The following is a 25,008-nucleotide window of genomic DNA, read 5'->3' as shown; positions in this document are numbered from 1 at the left end:
CCCAGCATCCAGGCAGAACCTATTGTGGAATCAGGGGCAAAGTCACTCAGGGCTTGACCGAAAACCCATGGAAATCAATGGGAACCTTCACTGAGCCTGGGATCTGTGGACACAAAATCACGCCCAAAATTATTTGTGCTCACCATTTTGCCCCTCCAAAACGTACAAGGGTAAAGCAGGACTTTATGGGATGTGATTTGTTGGGGACATGAAAATACAGCTGTAACTGCTGGGAAAGGAACCTACAAACGGGCATCTTTAGGTCAATAGCTAGATTTGGGTGGGCTGGTGGAAGAAAGAAGAATTTTATTAATCATTGGGTTTTTTCCAATATGAAAGAATCTGAACCATTTCTCAAGGCTCATATCATTTTAGATAAAAGTAATTCACTTTCTTCGCCACACACACGTGCACACAGGCTGAGATTTGAGCTAGTTTGGATATTTACTGAAACAGTACCTCCATCCTAATTCTGCTGCTTTTCACTCCTCAGAAAACCTTGTCACAGCAACTATAGCAGAACATTTACATAAATCATCTAAATGTTAGTTTGACGTGGAAAGACATGGAATTTTTCCTCAGAATTTAGTGTTTATCTAAAAAGTTAGTTTGGCTCTATGGGAGTTCCCCTCTCTCCGCTTTCCCCGCTGCATCCAACTGCTTATTGTTTTAAAAATATATTATGAAAAGAATAAAAATTATACATGGCAGCAGCAGTTCTACTGTGTGACACTGCCTTGAAAATCCAGCAGATTTTTTTTTTTAATTAAAACTTAAACTTCTTGGCATACGCTGCAGCTGTTGATCATGGCATTGTCTTTGGCCATGAACAAACAGAATGCTTTGTTGTGCGCATATTTGTTTTCTGCATCCTGGGCAATGTCCTATATTGGCTACTCTGCAGCCAGGGAAATTACTGTGGACTTCAAATGCTGAGGCAGAGTTGTGCTCCTGAATCTAAGATTTTGTTCTTGTTGTTTTAAATTATGTATCTAGCTTTCATGGTGGCCTAGAAAAACCTTAAGAATACAACTGAGTGTAAACTGATTTAGTGATATCTGCCTGAGTCAACAATAGGTCTGAGAGATGGGAATGACTCACTGAGATGAATGGATTGTTAACTCTGGAACCTACAGATAAGTAACAATGGCACCGTTAAACTACATCACTGCTTATCATTTTTAGCATAAACATCCAGCTGACATACTTATCCAACAACGCCAAACCACCTTCTATGCCTCTCTGGTTGACAAAAGGCCCTTTTTGCCCCTTCCCATGCTAACATATATTCCAACTTCCCCCTGACAAATGCTCTGATATAGCTATACATCTTCAGTTCAAAACTCTCTGGCATATTGAAAACAGAAAACATGGTTGTAACCCAAAAAACCCTCAGTGTCAACTAGGAAGGGGGGTTACAAGAATATCCTGATTCTGGTCTGTGCATTCTGGTTCAACAAAGAATGTCATGTGAGGTCTTAAATGAAAGTCAGGGTCACACACATTGTTAATATCATTGTGAAATGTGTGGACAGTTACTATGTAAGGAGCTATGTGGGAATACTGAAAATATATTTAGATTCTGTATCACAGCAGAGGTGGAGAAACGGGTTTCTTGTCAGTCAAAAGATGTTTATTCACCTGTCTCTCTGTTGGTGCGTAAATTAAGCATGGTAAGCTAACACATTGGAGGTATTTACATACAAAGTCAACAGAAAGATGTGACGTCAACAAGGAAGAACACACAGCAGAGGAAAAGAACTTTATCTTGAGATACACTTCAAAGGTTTGCTGAACTATATTTGGGGAACAAAGAAGATCCTCCGAACGGACAGTGCATAGACATTCATGAAAACAGGAGCCCCACCAGCTTGGGTTGAACATGCTGCAAAAGGCTTTGGGTGAGATGAACTTCATTAAACAGGAGGTTAATCTACTAGTTAAGTTTAACCTCTAGAAAGTGTGTGATGGTTTTATTTTATAGGTAAACCCTCGTTTCCATTATCCTTACTTACAGTCTCTTGAATCTTTGATAATAAACTTCTTGTTGTTGTCATTATCAGTGCTGTGGTATTAAGCAAGAAGCTGATCCTGAGTTGAATCCTACAAGCTGATGTGTACATTGTTCCCTTGGGGACAACTGACCTTGGTATTTCTGTGAGTGGTGAGTGGCAAGGGGGCTGGATACTATAGGGGAATGCTGCAAAGGGGCTCAGGGACTAGAGTACACCAACTGTTAACCTGCATGGCAAAGTGAGGACTGGCGTAGCCCAGAGGAGAAGGCTTAGGTGGCTCACAGGCTTGTGGTGTCAAGGAACAGATACCCAGTTCAGCACAAGCAAGTCTCCCTCACACTGGAGGCATGGGAGGTAACATGGTGACTCAGTCCTGGGGACCCTGAGAACTGTCATAATGGGGACAATGTAAAAAAATTGACTGACTTCAATAGGAGATTGCCTATGGGAAGATTGCAAGAGTAGATCCAATATTCAGACGATATAACTGGTTTCAAGACAAGGGAAGCAATAGATCCCCATTCATCTGAGATGTGGCTTGGGCTCTGGAGAGAGCAATGGGTGAAATGTTTGATAGATGCATTAAAAAAAGTGGGGAAAGTTTTGTGGTCTAAACACTTGTGAGCATACCTATAGCAAGGAGACGCTCTATCCACATTCACAAAGCCAAAGTATCCATGCTTGCCTCCCAATCTCACACCCTTCCGATGCTTGTATTCGCAGCAGGAGCTCAGCCTGTCCATCTGTATCCCATTGAGGAAAAAGGTGAGACTGAAGGGGAAACCATGGTGCCGCTTTGAGGTAAAGTGAAAGGTCTCTGTAATTGGTGAGAGAATGGGGTTAATGCTTTATTGACAGTCTGAGTCCAGTGACCTCCATTTTGTCTGCATATGTGCCAAAACTATGGATCCTGTGAGATCAGGCTCTATGCCTCTCATCTGCATTAAAGATCATTATGTTGTGAAATTCCACCTGCTGATATCCACAAAAATCAAGCTTGTCCCCACCCCCACAGCAGCATCCTGCAGGTGCTGTAACATATCCGTGGTCAGCTAGGACATTGTCACTGCAGCCATGCAAAACTTCACAGCTGCAGGAAGGATAGAACCCTGAGCCTCCCATCTCAAAAACACAGGCCCCTACCACTTGATTTGCAGAAAGGTATCCATTAGCTATTAGCTAGCAGTATAGGGCTTATGACACACAGCTGAGCAGTGCTAATTCTCTCCAGCAAATGGCAGTAGGACGCATACATAGCTCTTTATCATATTCAATGAAAAATCAGAAGCAAACACAAACACAATCAGTTACATACTACTCATTGAGTGAAACAGAACTGCTGGTTCAAATGCTTCTCTCAATTGGAAGACTAAAATCACCCCTTCAGCAATAGTAGTCATCACTTCAGGTTACAGAGACTCATTAGCATGGCACCATGGGTGGGTTGTGCTGCTCCTGGGTATAGGCTTTATGCAGAGGAACTCCATAACATTGGCAGTGATGGGAAGAAGTCTTCCTCCAATCCCCAGGCTGGAATAAGGATTGTGATCTGTGGTAACCCTTCCCTCCTTAATTGTAGATGCCCCTCCTTCCTCCACAGTCAGCTAGGCAGAGCCGAAACCGTGCACAATTGCGTGATGTATAGTGATTGTGGAGAACTCCCTTGTGCCCGCACCACAACCACTCATGCAGGAGAACAACTGTGATTTCATTGCATCTGAGGACTTCTGATCTTAACCTAGAGGTGATTTTCAGCTATCAGGAATAGTAGATTCCCAGGACTGATTCTCCTCTCACTCTTGATATACACCAGAGTAACTCTAGTGAAGTCTATGGAGTCACACTAGTGTAAAACGGCTCAGAATCAGACCCCCAGAATATAATTTTCCTTCTGGAACAATAAAAAGCATACACTGATGTATTACTGCTACTCAGAAACAGATAATTTAGTATTCAGGGACAGTTTACTCCTGCAAATATTTTATTAACCATACATCTCTATCCACAAATTAATCTAACCCACAGTATTTTGTTAAATCACTCCTCTAAATTCCTTCTTCCATAATTTGCAAAAGTAATTGCAGCCTCATTTTCAATCATGGAACAGTAAATCTCGATTTAGGTTGGAGGCAGCTGGTTTATAAGTCCCTGGATGCGCATATCTTGAGTGAGCTCAGCTGAAATCATTTTGATATCACATCAACAGCGTATCCAGAAAATAAGATGTTGCCAGAATTAAAATGAACGCCTCAACTTTTAATCCTTACCTCCTTCCAGTAGCTTGCCTTTGTAGACACAAAGGTTTTCTCCTCCACAATGTTGCTGATAGACTTTGATTTCATCTCTGTAATCAGTGTCATCATGAGACAAGTGCACACTTTTTCCTAAGTAGATCATTGTAACAGATGCATTGCTGTGTAATGAGGGCTTATGGAATTTTCCCGAGTCCTACAACAGGAGCACAAAAAATGCATTCAATAACCAGACTCCTAACTAGAGGTGAACAAAGGGGCAGCACTGGTGAGACATTTTTAAAGTGTTCATTCACCTCTTTTTCTCTCACTGAATTTAACCTTCCTGAACTGTAAATAGATCAAACTGTTGTGCCCAATCGGGGGCCTTGATTCAGACTCTGTGTAACACTCCAGTGGTGCAAAGGGGCCTTCCGGCTGCCCTACTGAGTCAGCTGAGGATTCCCTGGCATGGGGACATTGGGCATATCATGAATGTACATGGGAGAAAAGGGCATGGCCAGAGCACTGCTGGACTCCAGCAGTCCCCAGATGGCGTAATAGACCCTTAGGTCAATCTAGCTGCTCTTACACACACTTGGGCAACCCTGCAGATCAGGGATGTGCAAAGGTAGCATACAGCTAGGTTTGCCCATCACCTAGGGTCCTGCATTGAGCACAGCTCCACCAGACCCAAGGATCGGATCCTGTGTGTCTTTACCAGACATAGGCTGTCCAGATAGATGAATTATATTTCCTTTGATCTGGCAAATGCTTATCCAAATCTGAAATTACCAAACCTGTATTTGGTATCCAAAACCCAAATCAACTGTCCTCCCAGCTATAGATCTAACATCTAAATAGTTCCTGTATGTCAGTTTACTTTTTGAATAGAATCCATTTAGAATTCCTCCATTCTCTTTGCAAAGCCATTCTAGTTAGAGCTGCGTGAACTTTACATAGCGAATCATGTATTTAATTTCATGTTTCCATTTGTGAATGCTCTGCAAGCAGCCTTTGATTGTTATTAATTTGTACACTATTAAAAATTCTTTGATTAGGGTTTTATGTGGGGGGAAAAAAGTTCAGCCTCTGAGCTCTTCATGATTCACTATTGTCCTGATTCAGCAAGACACACAAGTGTGTGGCTAACTTTAAGTATGTAAGTAGTCCGCAAATTTAATCTGTTTCTGCTCTCTCTTATGACATCATAGAAAGGGATGGGGCATTTTCCAGCACAGCTGCTGACTAAGGGCTTTTAAGAACAATCGTGCCCTGGTAGGGAAATGGACCAAATGATCCAATCAGTCTTTTCCACATCTGCCTTGTATGATTCTGACTATAATGTGGGCTTAAGCACGCAGCCCCATACTGGCAAACTCTTATGGAAGTTAATGGTAGTTCTGCCTGAGAAAGGACTGAGTCCTTTACGCCAGGGGCCTGCACCATAAAAGCCAATTTTTCAGTTCTTCTGTGGCATGGAAACCTAATACATTGTTTAGCTGAATGGGGCTATCAATGGGTTCGGTGGGGTAAAAGGACAAATCATGAGTAGATTATTCTCCCAACATTCTGATCTTGATTCTGTGAACACACCTGCTTGTTGAATGGTTTGATACACTTGATTCTCTTTAACAAATGATTTTAGATTCATGTTTGTGAACACGTGTAAAACCACTCTCTTCACTGGAAATGCTTTATAGATGGATCCTTGGAAAGAGCTCACAAAACAAAACAATCAAAAGTTGGGTTTTCAGGAGTACACAGAGCTTTAACTGGGGGTGGGGAGGAGGACAAAAACAGGTAGGGTCTAGCTGCTGCTTCTAGTTTTTGAGTTGGTTCACTTCCAAGTGATGATTTCAGTCCTGCTCAGTTGAATTAGTGCCTGTCTTGTTATTAATATATTTGATTAAACTAATTTGACTGTGGAAAACAATTCCAAGCTACTGCATTGAATAGACGACAATACAATATCTCAGCACCGCATGAAAGCAAACATGTAGGAACAGACTGTGCCATCAAGCATTCTCCAAACTAGAGCTCCAAACTCAGATTTGCACTGTAACTCTGGCACTGACAAAACACCATGGGTGTGTGCCCCCAACACTGGCCCTGGCCTGCTGATCTTGCTTCTCTCTGGCCCCTTGAGGAGGCTGGCACTACTTCCACTGCTAGCCAGATTCAGCATGTCTTGAACCACTTCACTGCCTCTTCATGCTCTCAAGACAGTATATCTGGTAAAAGCACCTCTGGAGCAAGAAATATAGCCATCGGGGTGAGGGGGTGGAAAAGAGATCACATACTGTACCTTTGTTAACAGCTGCTCGAAGCCATTTGGTGCAGTGGTCGGGCGAAAGCGCCTGCCCCTGGAAGTCCCATGCCTAACTCCTTTTATGTTCTTATCTCCTTTTTGGGGTGGAGGTGGCACCGGTATCACGTAATTGTTAATGATGGGAAGTTGATATGGGGATAATCCACCTGAATAATCCACTGAGTTCATAAGCCTCATCATGCTTTTCTCTCCCTGCAATCACATTTAACCACGTCAAACCCAAGTTCATGCAAACCCTGAGCCTGCTCAGCACAACTCGGGACCATACTGGATGTACATGATCTGACTGTTCCTTCCATTTTACATTCACATTTTCAAACAGGGGCCTCTAAATCGGTGCCCACAAATTTGCTTGCGAAATGATTTGTGCGAGCAAAACCCTGAATATGAATCTGGAAGCACAGCTAGAGGACCTGGGTCCAGGTACCTTGAAAATTTAACCTAAGAACTGATTAAAAAAATTTTAAATTGTGTATTACTTATGATCCTAGCAGACTCTTAACCACAGCCAGCCAGAATAGTGAACGAATTAACAGTGCTTTTGCAGTACTAATTTCCTTTCATTTGTGGGCCAGAAACTAAGGAGTTTCATAAAATTACTGGGCACAAAATTACCTCAGTGCTTTTCAAATGACGTTACTCCTCCTCCAGGATGAAATGCATCCAAGGCACAGGAGCCAAAGGCCCTGAAGCAGGAGGCAGGTGTACAGAAGTAACTCAGACCCTTGCAGGTGTTGGAACTGGGCTCTGCAGCAGGTCCACATAAACCATCCCATTTGAGAGCCGGCAGCCATGGGAGCCGGCTGGGAGAAGGGCTGATGGTCCATGATAACTTACTGCAGTACCTTGCAGTGCCCTGCACAAGGGTCACAGCCCCCGAACCACTCATATATTTACCAACATAAATCCTATTAACTTCCTTTTTTTCAAAGCTATGGGAGAAGGACTGAATTTCCTCTTTAGGTAATTACATATCCACGTGAGCAGGTTCCACTAGTCTGAGCAGCTCCCCTTCCCTATTCCTACTTCTTTGGCTTAGGAGGAGGAGTTGTGGTGAGGAAAGGAGAGGGGGTTGCTGCTCCTTTACAGCTGTGTATGGTGAAGGGGAGGCTTTGCTGGAATCATACAATATAGGACTGGAAGGGACCTTGAGAGGTTATCTAGTCCAGTCCCCTGCACTCACAGCAGGACTAAATATTATCTAGACCATCCCTGACAGGTGTTTGTCTAACCTGCTCCTTAAAATCTCCAGTGATGGAGATTCCACAACCTCCCTAAGCAATTTAACCCAGTGGTTAACTACACCGACAGTTAGGAAGTTTTTCCTAATGTCCAACCTAAACTGTCCTTGCTGTAATTTAAGCCCATTGCTTCTTGTTCTATCCTCAGAGGTTAATTTCTCTCCCTCCTCCTTGTAACATCCTTTTATGTGCTTGAAAAGTGTTATCATGTCTGTCCGTCCCCCTTCCTCCCCGCCCAATCTTCTCTTCTCCATACTAAATGAACCCAATTTTTTCAATCTTCCCTCATAGGTCATGTTTTCTAGATAATTAATCATTTTTGTTGCTTTTCTCTGGACTTTCTCCAATTTGACCACATCTTTCCTGAAATGTGGCACCCAGAACTGGACACAATACTCCAGCTGAGGCCTAATCAGCACTGAGTAGAGCGGAAGAATTACTTCTTGCATCTTTCTCACAACACTCCTGCTAATACATCCTAGAATGTTGTTTGGGTTTTTTTGCAATGGTGTTACACTGTTGACTCATATTTAGCGTGTGATCCACTAGGATCCTCAGATCCCTTTCCACAGTCTAGGCAGTCATTTCCTATTTTGTATGTGTGCAACTGATTGTCCCATCCTAAGTGGAGTACTTTGCATTTGTCCTAATTGAATTTCATCTTATTTTCTTCAGACCATTTCTCCAGTTTGTCCAGATTATTTTGAATTTTAATCCTATCCTCCAAAGCACTTGCAAACGGCATCATCTGCAAACTTTATAAGTGTACTCTCTCTACCATTACCTAAATCATTGATGAAGATATCGAACAGAACCGGACCCAGGCCTGATCCCTGTGGGACCCCACTTGATATGCGCCTTCCAGCTTGACTATGAACGACTGATAACTACTCTCTGGGAATGGTTTTCCAACCAATTATGCACCCACCTTATAGTAGCTCCATCTAGATCCTCTACAAATACCCTCAAGAGGTAGGCACTCCCCCTATAGAGAATCTCCACAGAGAGTGAAAAATTTATATACGAAGAAAGACTACTCTATACAAAAAGCATCCACTGTGTTTTTCAGTGCTGTGATCCAGGTCTGAATATGAAGTCAGTAGGACAATGTCTTTTGCAAAACAAAAGGAAGGGAAAGAAGGAAAGTCTGAACAAAAAGCTGATGATAAATAATTGTGCATTAAACACAGTCTGTGGTTCACGATTCTGAGATGTACAGTATTAGTCTACTTTTAAGTCAGTCATTCTTTCTGATGGGTTCCTGAAACTATGTAATTCTCATTAAAAAAAAGAAAAAAGGGCTAACCCCATTGGGAAACTGATGATCATGTTCAAGTTCCAAGAGCTTTTGTTTGGATCTCGAAGAAGTCTTGAGTGTGGATCCTGCTGTAGGATATCCAGGAAGTGGCTGTAGTCGGACTGGGCGTTGCATATTTCCTGGTGCTGTGTTTGGCCGAGGAGAGGAAGACTGGACAATTGAAATAAGAGAAGAGCTCTTTAAAATGAGCATTCATGCACATTCCAGAACCTAGGAGTAATCCAATAAGGCAGTGGTTCTCAACCTTTCCACACTACTGTACCCTTTCAGAAGTCTGATTTCAGCCCCAGGCCATGGGGCTTTGGCTTCAGCATGTATCTTAGCTTTGTGGGACCCCTGCTTGCCACCCCATAACGCCAGCCCTGCACTTGTGGCCCTGCCTAAACCCATCCTGTGACCCCCCCGGGGTCTAGTTTCTCCCAGGTTGAGAAACAACGATATAGTATATAGAGCAGTATAAACAAGTCATTGTCTGTAATACATTTTAGCTTGCACTGACTTTGCTGGTGCTTTTTACGTAGCCTGCTGTAAAACTAGGCAAATATCTAGTTGAGTTGATGTACCCCCGGAAGACCTCTGTGTACCCCCAGGGGTACATGTACCGCTGGTGGAGAACCACTGCAATAAGGGACTCAATACAATTATAGATGAACCTTTAACCTGTTATTTAATCAAGCCCTTGAAATTTGACATGTAGATTTCTTGTAAAATACAGGTGAGTAGAAATGTGTCTTTACGAAAACAGGGTTTACAACAGGGTAGAAAGTGCGTAATCCCAAGATACAAATCTCTTGAGGACACAAAAAAGTTATTGATCAAAATTTTCAAAACTGACAAGAGAATATGGGTGCCTAAGTTGAGAGACATTAAGAAAGCATGATTTTCAGAAAGAGCTGAAAACCTTCCCTCTGAAGATCATGTCCCCTGAAGGTGTGTCAAATTGGGCACCCAAAACCTGGAGCACCCAAAATCACTATTCACTTCTGTATGCAGTGTAGTTGTAGCTGTGTCTGTCCCAGGGTATTCGAGAGGTAAGGTGGGTGAGGTAATATCGTCTAATGGACCAACTTCTGTTGGTCTAATGGAACAGGGGTGCCCAACTTATGAACAGCGGCCTGCTTCAACATGACATACTAGTGGCTGGTTCAGTCGCGTATGGTCATCTGGTTTATACCATTTTAGTTTATACAAGTGTGAAAATAGACACTAACTAAATTCATACGAAACAAGCTGAACTTAAAATATCAATCAGTACAGAGGACTTTAAATCTTAAGGCTAGACTACACTAGAAGCACAGATGCCGCTGTGCTGCTGTAATACATCTGGTGCCAATGTTCTATGCCGATGGGAGAGAGCTTTCCCATCAGTATAATAAAACCACCTCCACAAGAGGCAGTAGCTATGTGGGCAGGAGAAGCTCTCCCACTGACATTGCGCTGTCCACACCGGCTCTTAGGTCGGTGTAACTTACGTCACTCAGGGGAATGGTTTATTCACACCCCTCAGTGACATAACTTATGCCAACATTAACAAGCCCTTATTAAAATATGTAAAATCTGTTTGGCCCACACAAGATCATGCTTAGGTTTATGTGGCTCTCCTGTGTAATAAGGCTGGGCACCACTGCAATAGAAGATATTACCTCACCCACCGTGTCTCTCTATTCACTTCTGAAAAGTCTTGACTATAATCTAGCTTTTTCTATTGTCAGTTAACAATGCTGCCCACTTGTGATTATAACGAGCTGATCGCCACTCTCCCAGCTTTGGCACTGGATAAAGATGTCCAAAATTTAGACCACTTAGGCTATGTACACACTACAGCTTAGGTTGCTATAAACTATGTTGCTCAGGGGTGTGAATAAACCACCCCCTATGAGCGTCGTAAGTTACACCGACCTAAGAGCCAGTGTGGACAGTGCTCTGTCGGCAGAACAGCTTCTCCCACCAACATAGCTACCGCCACTCACGGAGATGGTTTTATTTGGCTGATGGAAGAGCACTCTGCCATCGGCATGGAGCGTCTTCAGCAGATGTGCAGTGGTGAAACAGCCATGCAAGTAGACATACCCACTGTCTCTCTAATATGTAGTGTAGTGATCTTGGAGGGTAGTGCAAATAAAAAAAGGGAATTAAAGGTATTAAAACAGGTTTATCATGAAACAAAGCCACCGTTCTCTCAGAACTGGCATGCCACTCTCCTCAATAAGGGCCTGATCCTACTCCCCTTGGAGCAATCAGGACAGTCAGTGCTAGAAAGTAGAGATGTAATAGATGTCTGTAGAATGGTATAGGATTAGGGGTATTTGATAAGACTCACTGATAGCGAAGGGCCAGATTGCTCTCCATCAACTAAAGCATGGCGCCCATAGTGATTTCTTGGGCCAGCAGGTGGGTGTGGAGAGAGCAGAGGATTAATATCTTCCACTGATCTTCCTGATCGTCCCACCTAGAGGAAGAGAAAGTTATACATCTGAGCTCTTGGTGGGGGAGGAGGCTATAGATCCTGTCATGGAACACTAACCCAGCCTTCTGCATCCACGAATAACTATCAGCTTTGGCAGGTGCTTAGATCATTATCCTTTAAATGGAAGAAGAGATCCAGGTCTGACACCAGAGCAGAAGGAAGGGGCAGATGAATAGAATGGGAGAGAAGCAAGGAGAAAAGAGAGAATGAGAATCGCCCATTCCTTTTGATTCCCGGGCCTGTTGCTTCTCTCCCATCTTTCTGTCCCTTTCCCTTCTCCCTCCCCTTCTAGTCTTGTCCAAACACCTGATGAATCCTATCAGTTCCACTCCTCCTCCCCTTGTTTCCCTATATGTTTTGAATCTCTGCTCTCTCCCTCTGTATTTCAGTCTCTTACACTTTGTTTTGTTTGAAGCCCCATTTCTTTTCTGAAGTTAGAGGATCTTCTGCAATCCCCAACTTCCTTCCTTTGACATCTGTTCCCTCGCAAAGTCTCCATATTGTGGTGATTCTCCCTCTGGCAGCGAAGGGTTGGATGTGCCTTTACCCCCTATCCCTTTTACTGTGTAATCTCAGATCAGTTGCTGGCCAGATTAGCGGAAGATGGTGAAGAAAGATCAGGGGCGGCTCCAGGCACCAGCACGCCAAGCACGTGCTTGGGGCGGCAAGCCACGGGGGGCGCTCTGCCGGTCGCCACAAGGGTGGCAGGCAGGTTGCCTTCAGCGGCATGCCTGTGGAGGGTCCGCTGGTCCCGCAGCTTCGGCGGACCTCCCGCAGGTGTGCCGCTGAAGGCAGCCTGCCTGCTGTGCTTGGGGCGGCAAAATACCTAGAGCCACCCCTGAGAAAGATGTAAATTACACCTCCCTGCATCAGCCTCTCTCTTGAATCTCAAAGGGAATTAACCCCAGTGGACAGAAGACAACCAGAACCAACCGTAGAGTTCCCACAGAAGGGAGCAGTTTTAGTTTCTGGTCAGAAATCCAAAATTACCTAGCACTGCAGCAGGCATTAAGAACATAAGAACATAAGAAAGGCCGTACCAGGTCAGACCAAAGGTCCATCTAGCCCAGTATCTGTCTACCGACAGTGGCCAATGCCAGGTGCCCCTGAGAGAGAGAACCTAACAGGCAATGATCATCTCTCCTCTCTCCATCCATCATCCCCATCCTCTGATGAGAGGCTAGGGACACCATTCTTACCCATCCTCCATCCTATAGCATAGCCATGGACTTAGCCACCATGAATATTAGTTTTTTTTTAAACATTGTTATAGTCCTAGCCACCTTCACCTCCTCAGGGTAAGAGTTCCACAAGTTGACTGTGCGCCATGAAGAGGGACTCTTTTATTTTTTTTTTTTTTATTTGCTTTAATTTAATTTCCCTACTATTAGTTCTCTGTATTATAGTAAAATAAATAAATCTTTTTTCTTTTCCCACATCCTTTTCATTTTTCACTCATCATCATCATGTCCCCCTCTCTCTTCTCTTTTTCCTTCTTCTAAACTAAAGAGTCTCCTCCTTCCTTCTCTTTTCTTCTCTCTTAAACACCCTCTCTTTTTTTTTGCTCTTTTCTGAACTTTTTCTTTTTTTATTTTTTTTTTTTGAGATCTTGAGGTGAGGAGACCTCATCTGTACAGTATGTATTGATACCATGGATTTATATAAATATATTATATGCAATTATATATTCTCTTTTTTATTCTTCTCCCTTTTAATGATTCCTTTTTTTTTGCTTTTTTTTTGACCTCTGCGTGCACATCAGAGAGAACTATCCTACTCTTCCTCCAGATCTACTTCAAGATCTTTTTCCCACTCTGTTAGCCCCCATCATTATGTATGTGTGTTATTATTTTTTTTTTTATTTTTTTATATTTTTTTATTTCATTTTTTTTATTTTTATTTATGTTGTGTTGTTGCTTCAGTTTTTTTTGATCTTTTTGAAGTTCTTCTTCACAATCTGCTTCTTTTTTAATCTTCTTGAGTAGTAGTCTATCATCTTTAAACTTTGCCACCCACCTTGCTCCCTCACTGTTATTTATGAATTCCATAGATGAGGACTATTATTGGAGAATAGATTAGTTTGGGACAAACCCCTCCCTCTCTCTTCATTTAGAATTTACCTCTTTGTTCTCCTCCTTTTCCTGTCCTTCCTACCTTTCTCAATCCACCTTCCTTCTCCTCCCTTTTATCCCATGACAGCTTAATTTACATAAGAGCCTTGTGCCATAAAGGGTCCTGAATATAAACTTGGGCAGACTCTAAACCACAGCTTCTCTCCAGTACTTCCTGGACTGGAACTGAGGCTGTAAATATCACAGGATTGGTATTTTCATTTATTTTTCCTTCTCCCTGTTGCAGCTGGAATGCAGAGAAAAGTGAAATTCAAACCCCTAAGAGGTTTGCATTCTTTCTGCACGTCATCAAAGGACCAGACAGCTTCTTAACATACCCAGTGTTGCCAACTCTCATGATTGTCATGAGTCTCACAATAATTATTGTTTTCCTTAGAGCCCCAGCTCCTGGAGTCAAGAGGATATATGATGATTTCAGCCTTCATTCTTAAAGAAAAAGTCAGTTTCTAGCCCTCGTGGCTGTGGAGAAAGCTCCAAAATGTGACCCCAGTGCACCCTAAGGGACCAAAAAGCAGAAGGCAAATAAAAAAATATATGGAGATATACCTATCTCATAGAACTGGAAGGGACCCTGAAAGGTCATTGAGTCTGGTCCCCTGCCTTCACAGCAGGACCAAGTACCATCCCTGACAGATTTTGGCCCCCTTAAGGATTGAACTCACAACCCTGGGTTTAGTAGGCCAATGTTCAAACCACTGAGCTATCCCTCCCCCCAAAACAGAACACCCAATCTATTATTTTTATATACTCTCATGATTTTAAAGCCAATCTCCTGATTTTTTAACATGTGGGTCTGGCAATACTGCATGCCCTCTGCTGTGTATGCATTCTTACTGATAAAGAATAAGAGACCAACTGAGAAGATGGGATCCCCAGTATGGTCTTCTAAGCACTCCAGCCAGGAGTTGAAGAAATTCAGCTGGAGAGATATTCACGCCATGTGAGGTCTGGCTTCCTGGCTAGAACAGCCACTGACTTGCAGGGGATTTCCACAAATCCAGTGGCTGCACCATCGAGCCCAAACACAGTGGTTCCAGAATAAAGACTCCTGAAGGGACTCTACCCCATCGTGGGGCTGGTTCTGATAAAAATCATGCTGAGGCAAGTAACACCGGGCAAGTTTGCCAAGGGGCTCAGGACACTCATGCGACGCATCCTTACCTTGATTCTCTGAACCCGCTCCTTCCTCACAACATTTTCCAGTTTTCTTTTTATTTCTAGCTGATGATGACGCTGCCAGTGCAAGAAAGCCTATTAATTACCATAATGAGGTGTCAGTGAACACAACAAGGCTGAGCTCCAGCTTTGGGTATTTCTCATCTGCCCTCCTGGTTATTACACCCATTGATCACTGCTCAGTAACTATCATCGACTTGCCTTACACTTCAGCATGTGAAATCGTTCCCTTTCCAACATTAACATTTTTAAAGCTATAGTGGCTCAGTCAGCTTTTACTTCTGCAGAGGCTATTCCCCCGGCCAGGGCAGGATACAGAGGGCAGAATTGTACGGCCAGAGGGAACGTTGGTGGGTTTTTTTCCTTTCTTTTGCTTAGGAAAGTTGCACGATGATCAGCTTAGTGAATACCACAGCCATAAACAACGTGTTTAATTATTTATATTAACCTGAACTGCTCTCCTATAGGAGACGGTATGTGCCTGCGGAAACGACCCTGCAGTCTGCCTTGACGAGGGTGGGGGGAGGGGCAGACTGTGGTACTGCCACAGAAAGGGACCAGGGCTCCCTCTTACTCCAGGGGGAAGTAATTGCTACTGGACTATCATTGTAACAGATTCCTTCCTCCTCCACTAGGATGGGGGGTGGGATGGAGATAGGGAGCAACGCCTTCGCTGTGCCCGTTCTTCTCCTGTTGCACAATGCCATCGCGTAGAGCCTGCGCTTACCTGGCGGGAAGCAGGCTGGAGAGGGGCGAGGAGACAGAGATTTAGGGGGCTTCTGAGTAAGATACTGGGTCTGGTTTCATCCATCACGTCACTTAGGCACCAGTTGAACAGATGCTTTGCAAGGAAAGCTGAGAGTCTCAGCTTCCTGGAGAATGCTGCATGGGAGAGGGGGAGCGACTGCACTCCAAGGGGGCGGGAGGGGGACCAGTCTGATTCCTCTGTGTGGAAGCAGAGGGCAAGAGAGAATCTTGCCCCTAATTGATGTTTATTAGGAAGCAAGCACCTGTGTGCTACGGAGCTCCATATGGACCGGGTGAGAGTGCCCGTAAACACGCTGAGCCCCCTCACTTCAAGTCCGAGGGAGCATGGAGTCCCTCAGGAGGCACTCCACAGCTTACAGGGGCAGGCTATAAGATCTAGACAATCAGTTAATGAGCAGCCAGGGCCTGATTCCCCACTGCCCTGCACTTTGTGCAGGCATTTACACCTGAAAGTGCGCTGCCAAATCAGAATTCCACACGCACTTACACCAGGAGCAGCTTTTTACCCCACTGTGCACTAGTGTAAACAACTACACCAGGTGGAAGGCAATGAGGTAGCAGTAATTCCCCAACTGCAGCATCTTCCCTTCTATGTCAAAGTGACAAAGGGAAGCTGCACCGAGCACTCCAGTAGCAACACGGCAGAGAACCAGCTACCAGCAAGGACACCAAGACCTAGGGCATGCGGACGACCTGCTCTGCAGATCTGTTGGGGATCTAAGAGGCTGCACATTTGCCAGCTGATCTCTGACCTACTAAGCCATGGCCATGCTCCCTTCCACCTGTGTGAGTGAGGGGATCATGCAATGGAGAAACTGTGACTGGATACTCACAGCCATGCCCCACTTAGGATTGGGCCTTCTATCTAGAATGTATTTTATAAAATGAAGTGGATCCACATGTGTAATCTGTTGTGGGAGCATCTATGAGCCCTCGCCATGGACCAGGACCCCATTTTGCTAGGCGCAGAACAGGACAACAGTCCCTGCCCCCAAAACTGTGTGGGGTGGTGTTACTGACAGTCTGTTGATTCCATCTAGTTATGAATTTCACAAGGCAAATTTTCTACTCCAATGTTGTGTTGTTTGATGGAGACAATAAGATTTGTGGTCTCAAAAACAGGACTGAAGCAGCTGCTTTAACGCTTGACACTACAAGCTGCATGGTGCAGGCTTGAACAATGAATCGGATTATTTGAATATTCAGATTTAAGAATGGTGTTAATCAGAAAACCATTAATTGAATATTTGTTAAGGAGCCAAGCTGGGCAACACAAACAAGAGTGACAAGGGCCGTATTTAAATGCCAGGCTCTGCAACCCATTGGAATTTGCAGCTGAAGCTTGGGATCAATTTAAGCTCAGATTCTTTAAGGGGCTAGTGAGCTTGAGCTAAATGCAATATGATTATGGAGATAATTGTGTTTAAACAGATGTTAGTCATTTTTTTTTTCATTTTCGGGAATGGAAACTGAGCTACAGATGGTGAGGGCTGGAGTTTCAAAGGGCTGTGCTGTACCCAGACCCACAGTTCAGAAAAAACACAGAAGAGTGTATAACGACATTCAAATTCTCAGTTCTAACTAAAGCTAATAAGTAACAATATACTGAGGTGACTAGATCTTTTGGCACACACGAGGGGTTGTGATTTATCTGACCTTCGTGACCTTGGGACTCTGAGTGCTGAGGTGGCTTCCTCTCCTCTTCACATGGCTGGCGGCAGCACAGTAGGCACATTTTCCACCACCAAACACAGAGTCTTGTGGATGGAGGGATGAGTGTTGAGTTTGGGGGTGTTCCAGAAACATTCTCCTGGTTGGAGTCATCAAGAGTGGAGACTCCATGCCCTGCTCTCCACCAAATACCCCTCTTCTCAGGGGCAGCCCCATGACACACCAGCATTAGTAAACAGCCCTTAGACATGACTAGGGAACTATTCTAAAAGGCTTATATGTGGATAATGTGTTCATACCTCCATGTCAAGGACCTTGTGAAATATGGCCTGAGCTAGGCATTCCCGTACGTATCTTTGGTGATCCTTCCTCATAGCATTTAGCCGATACTCCTTCTCAGATATTATTCTTCCACTTCTTGAGATCTGCCATAAGCAAATAAAATATAAATATAGAGAAAAAGAGATGAGAGAACAAGGTGTATTCTAAAGAAAGTCACGTGCAAAAGGAGAGCAAAACTACTTGAACCATTTCTGCACCTTTACTATGTCCCCCACTTCCATTAGAGACCATGAGAGACAAGGTGGGTGAGATAGTATATTCTACCGGACCAACTTCTGTTGGTGAGGGAGACAAGCTGTCGAGCTTGTTGTTCTTCTTCAGGTCTGAAGGCAGCACAGAGAGGCATGGAGGTCTGAAGAAGACGGCGTGTAAGCTCGAAAGCTTGTCTCTCTCACCAACAGAAGTTGGTCCAATAAAAGATATTACCTCACCCACCTTGTCTCTCAATATCCTGGGACCAACCCAGCTACAAAAACACTGCATGAAACAATTAAAGACAATAGAGATTGCTGAAAAATAAAATTAAAGGTATTAACTTAATTTTGAATTGGAATTTTGTAAAATTGCTAATCGACTTTATAGGCAATAGGTTAACTTTGACACTGTTTTTTAAAAACAAGTCAATCATCTAATAGCATTTAATTATGACTTACAGATTCTAAGAAGAACAACCAGAAATATGCAGCAAAGACATACTGGATCTATTGTCATCATTCAAAGAAAAGTTCTCCTCACAATAGATTTGAAATACAAGTACAGTGACATGACTTAATAGCAGCCTTACTGTGCGGTAATGACATACTGCAATTCTGCCACAAGCTCAGGCCTATGCTAAGGTTACCCAGTGTTTATGTACAGAATTGATCCATGCCAATAATGGTCTCCAGTGCCATGGAGACAGATGACTGATAGGCAATCGTTTATTATTAAGAGACAATGCCTCAGTTTCAATTAATAGCTCATCACGAGCCAATCAAAGTTCAGGATCCTCAGCATTCAGAAGCAGTTTTATTCTGCTGCTAATATCACTTGGGGAATTTTCATAGTACTAGAAAATCCGAACTGGGTCATAAGGAGGTATTATTTTTTTTATTGCTGTTGGAATTTTTCCTGCTGGAATTCCACCAGTGTCCTCTCCTCCAGTCTCCACAAATTATTAATTTAATCCAATAATATTAAATTGGGAGAAAATGAATGATTTGTATTAAGTTAATACCTATCTTAGGTATGAGAATTGTCTCACCCGTGGTAAGAGCAGAATCAGTTAACGTTGCCTTGTCACGTGCACGCCCCCTACCAATAACGAGTTAACACATTTACAGCCCAATCACATATGGTGGTGCTGTGCATCTTAAATAAGATGAGCATCCCTCGGCCACCAATGCTGCAAAGTGCTAAGTACCTCCAGCAGTGTACTAACTGCAACTTCCTCAACTCCCAATGAAGTCTTTGATGCCACTTAGCACATTGCAGTATCAGGCCCAGGATTAGCACCTGTCCTCGATTCTCTACAATTGTCCAGATTTTAGCAGCACAGCCCGGTGTCCCACAACCATGCTATATTTACAGGACCCCAAATCCCATAGGGTTCTGCCATATGTGATCACACTGTGATGCTGGGTGGTAATGCAGTGGACGACCTTCTGACGCAATGAAAAGATCACATTACATCATGTGGGCATGGGATGACACCATGATATGTGTCTGTCTAGATGGGCAAACTTTTAAAAAGTGGCAACCCTACTTCTGTACTGAAAAGCAAAAATATCCAGCAGTGTGGTAAAAGTAACAAAAAGGGAGCCTACCAGCCCTGATCGCTGAAGATGCCGTCTTATCCTTGTATTGCTGAAGTATCCAGCCAAGTGTCTGTCTGTAAGGCTGTTGTAGGTTGCGAGTGACCTGAAACCAATAAATGAAGTCACCATGGAGACATTATGTAAACCCAGAGTTTAGTGATGAAGTTATAAATAATCTGTGTGAAATTTAGATGCACCAAGTGCTGTCTTGAGGAATCAATTCAGGCATTTTGTCAGATAAATAACCTTCAAATGCTCCATGGAGGTAACATCCCCCTGTTCCATGATTTACATCCTCTCCAGAAAACACTCATCCTGTGATACACAGGCCCTTTGTTTGCTCAACATTAGATAAAATATCAACCAGTAAAGACTGTTTTCACTGTGGACCCCAAGCCACAGTTCTTGCTCAGACTAATTTCCCATGAGATGTCTGCCAGAGTAAGAAATGGCTGGATTTATGGTAGCTTAATATCGTACCCATAGCACCAATGAACATTCAGACATAAGTAATTTGTGGCCAGATTTGGCTGCTTGGAGTTTGAGTACAGTGAGATCGGAAGGGGAGGTTTCAATGAGCCAGTTGCAGCTCTCTAATCCCAACATGTCTGGCCCTGGTGCAAGCTAGAGTAACAGAGGACCAGTTCTAATTTGCATCAGTGGAAGATCATGCTACTAGAAATCTGCTTCCTTACACCCCTGTCCTGGTCTCCAGCACACCTCCAACATGCACCCACCATCCTTTTACACTGGCGCTGGAAGGGGATGGTGCATAAGGTGGTCTCTGCCTACTTTATGCATCCAGAGTTCACCTACACAGGGGGGGAAACTCCACTGGCCTTCTCCAGCTGATTTAAGTCCTCTTGTACTACTTACTTAGCCCAAAATGGAGATAGCAGACCAAAGAATCTGCCTCTTTCAATATATACAATCAAAGCATCCATTTCTAGCCCCACTAAATATAAAGAACACGAGTCAGTCTGTCTTTCTTTTTCCTCCCGCAGGTGCATAGGGCATCTGCCAGTTTCCACCATTTATTTCAGTTTTGTGCTGATATGTTCAGGCTTCTGAGTATCTTGTCAAGGGATTTGGCTTCTTTCTCTATTGCTCTGCAAAATGTTTCTCTAGGTCACGCTCTTTTTCCTCTTTCCAGGTAGTGTCCATATAATCACTACCCATGAGAGTCATGCCGTTGGCATCCTTAAATACTGTTTCCATAATAAACCCTGGACCCTTTTTATTTGTGCTGGTTTGAAAATTAACATACAAGGTGTCAGTCCAAGATGCAAAATTCTTTTCTAAAAATGGTCGATTAGCTTACGTCTCCACCTTAGCATTCTTCTTGAGTGTTTCTTCTGGAGTTATGAATCCGTCTGTCTTTCTAGAGTATCTCTAGTTCTAATTCTTCCACTACTGCAATGCCTACAGACATTACTTGGGACATTTAGTTTAGAAAACTAAAGGTCATAGTTGTGTGTGTCCAAAAGAAGAGCCCAGTCTCTCTCTTTATTTTAAACGACTCTCTCCACAAGGATTCAGCTAAGTGGTTGTTTCCTAGGAGGAAATGTTGCTAGGCCAGCAGGCTACTTCGCTAATGAGGAAAGGCCTGTTTCAAGAAATGAGTCCTGCATTGGGCCTTAAAAGTGGCAGAATTCAAGCTCTGTATGGGATGAGATGACTAACTCATGGCAATAGGATTAGTATCTGTCCCACCTGTTTTAGGAGCTGTTTAAAAAAAAAGTCAAAGGTACATCAATGCATCTAGAATATATTATTTAAACAAGACACACAAGCCTACATGTCCCATATAAATATGCCTGAATTCATCTGCACAGAATTTGCACTGCATCATATTCACACATTTCATGACATTACAAGATCATGATGCTATGGTACTATGCTTTAGACTGCACTCACCATATGGCAGCTGTTTGTTAAAAGTGCAGCTGGTAATGGTGAGATTGCTCCTTCTGTCTTCCCCCCACTGTAGCTTCAGCCCATTACAGAAAATCATTAGATCCACTCTGCAAGGTTGAGAATCTCAAGCTAAATAAGGAAGTCAACTTACTCCACAAGCCACTGAAGAGCTGGTACAAAAGGCCAACATGCACACTCATCTCTTATGAGTGTTCTGTCTGCATGAATCAGAATCTGGACCTGCCGTTGTATGGACATCCTGAGAACTGCAGACACACATTTTAAACCAGAAGCAGAAAATATGAAAGGGAATACTAGGCCTTCCCACTGTCCTCTCCAAAAACTGATATCAAATGTTGTTATCATATTTGGAAGATCAGCTTTGTACTCTCCTTGGTCTAGGAATATGCTGCGTGCCCAAGAGGTTGGGCAAAGACCCTCATCTAAGGCCAACACTAATACAGAAGAAGACATGGTGAAAGATTGTCACTAGCCTTTCAAGAATGTAAGTGCTACTAGCCTAGAAAGCTCAAGATACAGAACAACCCACCCTGATGTACAACGTGGACCTTGCAAAGGAAAAGTAGTTAGATATCCCATCTCTCCTGTGCTGCACTCTGGCCTTGAGATTTTAAGGAAACCAGCTACTTAAATTGTAAGCTCTTCGGGGCAGAGTCTGTCTTTTTGTTTTGTGTTTGTACAGCACCTAGCACAATGGGGCCCTGGTCCATGACTGGAGCACCTAAATGCTGCTGCAATAGAAGTAATAACTACATGAGAACATAAGAGCAGCCATATTGGGTCAGACAAATGGTCCAAGCCCAGTATCTTGTCTTCAAACAGTGACCAATGCCAGGTGCTTCAGAGGGAATGAACAGAACAGGAAATCATTGAGTGATCCATCCCCTGTCGCCCACTCCCAGTTTCTGGCAATCAGAGACTAGGGACACCCAGAGCATGGTGTTGCATTCCTAACCATCTTGACTAATAGCCATTGATGGACCTATCCTCCATAAATGTACCTAATTATTTATTGAACACTGCTATAATTTTGGCCTTCACAACATCCCCTGGCAATGATTTCCACAGGTTGACTGTGTTCTGTGAAGAAGTACTTCCTTTTGTTTGTTTTAACTAGTAATAACTAAAATAGATGATTACAGAAGCTAATACTGGGATATTTAAAGGACCCAAGGAAGCTGGATAGCCATATCTCATTGAATTTAAATGGGAATTGGGCTCCTAACTCGCTTAGACTCCAATGAAAAGCTCAGTCTAAATACATATAGCGCAGGTAAGTGAGCAGTAACATAGGCGCCGACTTATATGGGGCTCTGGGGCTTTAGCCCCATGAATAAATCCCAAGCAGGGGCTCTGCCCCACCAATGTTTTTTCTCCCCTGCTTGCCGCCCCGCCGCGCCGCCGCGGCCAGCTGCCCAGACTGCCCAAAGCCAAATCCCGGCCGGGCCGGGAATCAGGGGGCTGGCCTGTGCTGCCGCAGCCCCCAGAGCCCTTCCCGGCTGGGCTGCGGCTGGGATTTAAAAGGCTCTGGCTCCCAGGCAGCCCAGCAGCCCAGAGCAGCAGCTCCAGCCAGCAGCTTGAAGGCAGGCCTCTGGGCTCAAGGCAGCCCAGCCAGCCAGCCCAGCCCCAGCAGCAGCAGCTCTAAGGCTCTAGGCTCTCGGCCCCCCCGGGCAGCCAGGCAGCCCCAGATTCCCTCAGGCGGCTGCGCTGGGCTTGCTGGCTCTGGCCCGCAGCAGGCAGCCAGCCCCAGAGCCTCTGACCGGCGGCATTTGGCTGGCTCGGGGGCTGGCTGCCGCTGCCCAGACAGCCCAGAGCCCTCTGATTCCCGCTTCCCTCTGATTTAAAAAGGCTCTGGGCCTCGCGCAGCCCAGGCAGCTCCAGAGCCCTGAGTGAGCGCGGCTGAGGCTAAAGGGCTCCCTGGGCCTCGCGCCGGCCGCTGCAGGCAGCCCACGGCCCAGATTTAAAGGCTCTGGGCTGCAAGGCGCGAACTGCTCCCGCTGCCCGCCCAGCAGCAGCCAGCAGGATTGAAGGCTGGGATGGCCCGGCTCTGGCTCCCCGGGGCCCCCAGCCCCGCAGCGCCCTCCAGCCCCCGGCCGGCTGGGCTGCCGCGCTGGCCTGCCGCCCTGGCTGCCCCCCCAGAGCCGGCAGCCTGTCCCAGCAGCTCTGGGCTCCCCGCCCGCTCCCTGGATTTCTGCCTCTGGGCTCCCGCAGGGATGGAAGAGCCAGCTGACTCTGGGCTCCGGCGGCCGGGGGCCCCGGGCCTCGCTCCTCAAGAGCCCAGCCAGCAGCCCAAGAGGGCCAGTCTGGCTGGCCCGGCCTGCGCTCCAACCCGCGGCTGCAGGCAAGCCCAGGCAGCCCCCAATCAGAGCAGCTGGGCCGAGCGCTGCAGCTCCCAGAGCCCAGAGCCCAGAGTGCCCAGAGGAGCCCAGCAAATGGGCTGCCTGCCGCGGCTGCTGCCTCCTCTGATTCTGGGGCCGGCCATCCGGCCTGGCTGGATTCCCAAGCTCTGCCCTTTAAAAGGCAAAGCTCCCGAGGCCCAGTGCGCAGACCAGCCCAGAAAGGCTCTGGCGCTCGGCTGAGATTTTGTGGGCTCTGCCTCCCCGATTGGCCGCTGCTGGGATTTAAAAGGGCTCCGGCGCCCTGGCTGCAGGCGGCAGGCTGCCCCCCTGGCTGCAGGCTGCAGCTGCCCTTTAAATCCCTGCTGGCTCTGCGGCTTTTGCAGCCCAGCGGCTGCAGAGCCCAGCAGGTGAGCAGTTCTCAGGCTGGCCAGCAGCCGCTGAGCCAGCCCAGTCCCCAGCCCCCCGCCGCTGGGTTAAGACTGCCTGCTCCTGGGCTCCCGGCTGAGCAGCCCAAGTCCAGGGGCTCCCAGCCGGGCCTGATTCCCAGGGTCCTCTGTCCCAGGCTGCGGGCTCCCCCAGGCTGAATGAATCCCAGCCTCCAGCCAGCAGCCCCCCCCCCTCCCAGACCCCCCCCTGCCCCCCCCACCTCCTCCCCCCCCCAGACCAGCCCCCCCCTCCTAAGCCCCCCCCCCCCCCATCCCCTGCCCCCCTTTGCCCCCCTCCCCCTCCCCCCCCCTCCCCCCTGCCCCTTCCTTGGGCCCCTCTCCCTCCCCCTCCCAACCCCCCCTTCCCCCTCCCCACCTCCTCCTCCCTCCTGACCCCCCTCCCCTACCTGTCTCAACCCTGACCTCCCTGACCCTGCCCCCCCTTGCTACCCTCTGCCCCCCCTCCTCCCCCTGCTCCTTCCCCCTGCCCCCTCTGCCCCCCCCAACCTCCCCCTCCCCCCCCTCTGCTGCCCCTCTCCAGCCTACTCCAACCCCTCCCCCCTTGCTTGCTCTGTGCCACTCAGACCAGCGGCAGCCCCTCCCCAGCTCAGCACCAGAGAGCTGCATCCACCATGATCCCCACACCCCCTCCCCACCCCTGCAGTGCACTTCCCTTTACTTTTTTCCTCAAAATCAGTCCAGCCTTGCCAGTTTGGCCTGGGCAGCTTTCACTTCTTTCAGTGAGATCAAATCTGGCAAGGTGCCCACTGAAGGTGTTGAGGAACAGAGAGAGGTGGTGGCCTCTAATGCCTGGAAA

The 25,008-nt window shown here is 45.8% G+C and overlaps 1 protein-coding gene across 8 annotated transcripts in view; it reads right to left on the bottom strand.

The window, feature by feature from the left end:
* Nucleotides 1–25,008, bottom strand: part of ERICH3 (glutamate rich 3) — a 74,517-nt gene that overhangs the window by 38,605 nt on the left and 10,904 nt on the right. For 5 of the 8 annotated variants that reach the window (XM_039483209.1, XM_039483211.1, XM_039483208.1 and 2 more), the window contains exons 2-9: nucleotides 19,499–19,592; nucleotides 17,651–17,776; nucleotides 14,898–14,987; nucleotides 11,458–11,586; nucleotides 9,126–9,287; nucleotides 6,555–6,770; nucleotides 4,283–4,463; nucleotides 2,646–2,832 (exon numbers count right to left, since the gene is read on the bottom strand). In XM_039483209.1, coding sequence (XP_039339143.1) covers nucleotides 2,646–2,832; nucleotides 4,283–4,463; nucleotides 6,555–6,770; nucleotides 9,126–9,287; nucleotides 11,458–11,586; nucleotides 14,898–14,987; nucleotides 17,651–17,776; nucleotides 19,499–19,592 — 1,185 coding nt within the window. The remainder of the gene's footprint in view (nucleotides 1–2,645; nucleotides 2,833–4,282; nucleotides 4,464–6,554; nucleotides 6,771–9,125; nucleotides 9,288–11,457; nucleotides 11,587–14,897; nucleotides 14,988–17,650; nucleotides 17,777–19,498; nucleotides 19,593–25,008) is intronic. The other 3 variants (XM_039483210.1, XM_039483214.1, XM_039483213.1) reach the window with 3 other exon arrangements.

The sequence above is a fragment of the Mauremys reevesii genome, linkage group 8 (assembly GCF_016161935.1).
Source record: "Mauremys reevesii isolate NIE-2019 linkage group 8, ASM1616193v1, whole genome shotgun sequence".
NCBI lineage: Eukaryota > Metazoa > Chordata > Testudines > Geoemydidae > Mauremys > Mauremys reevesii.
This window is presented reverse-complemented; position numbering and strand designations above follow the sequence as displayed.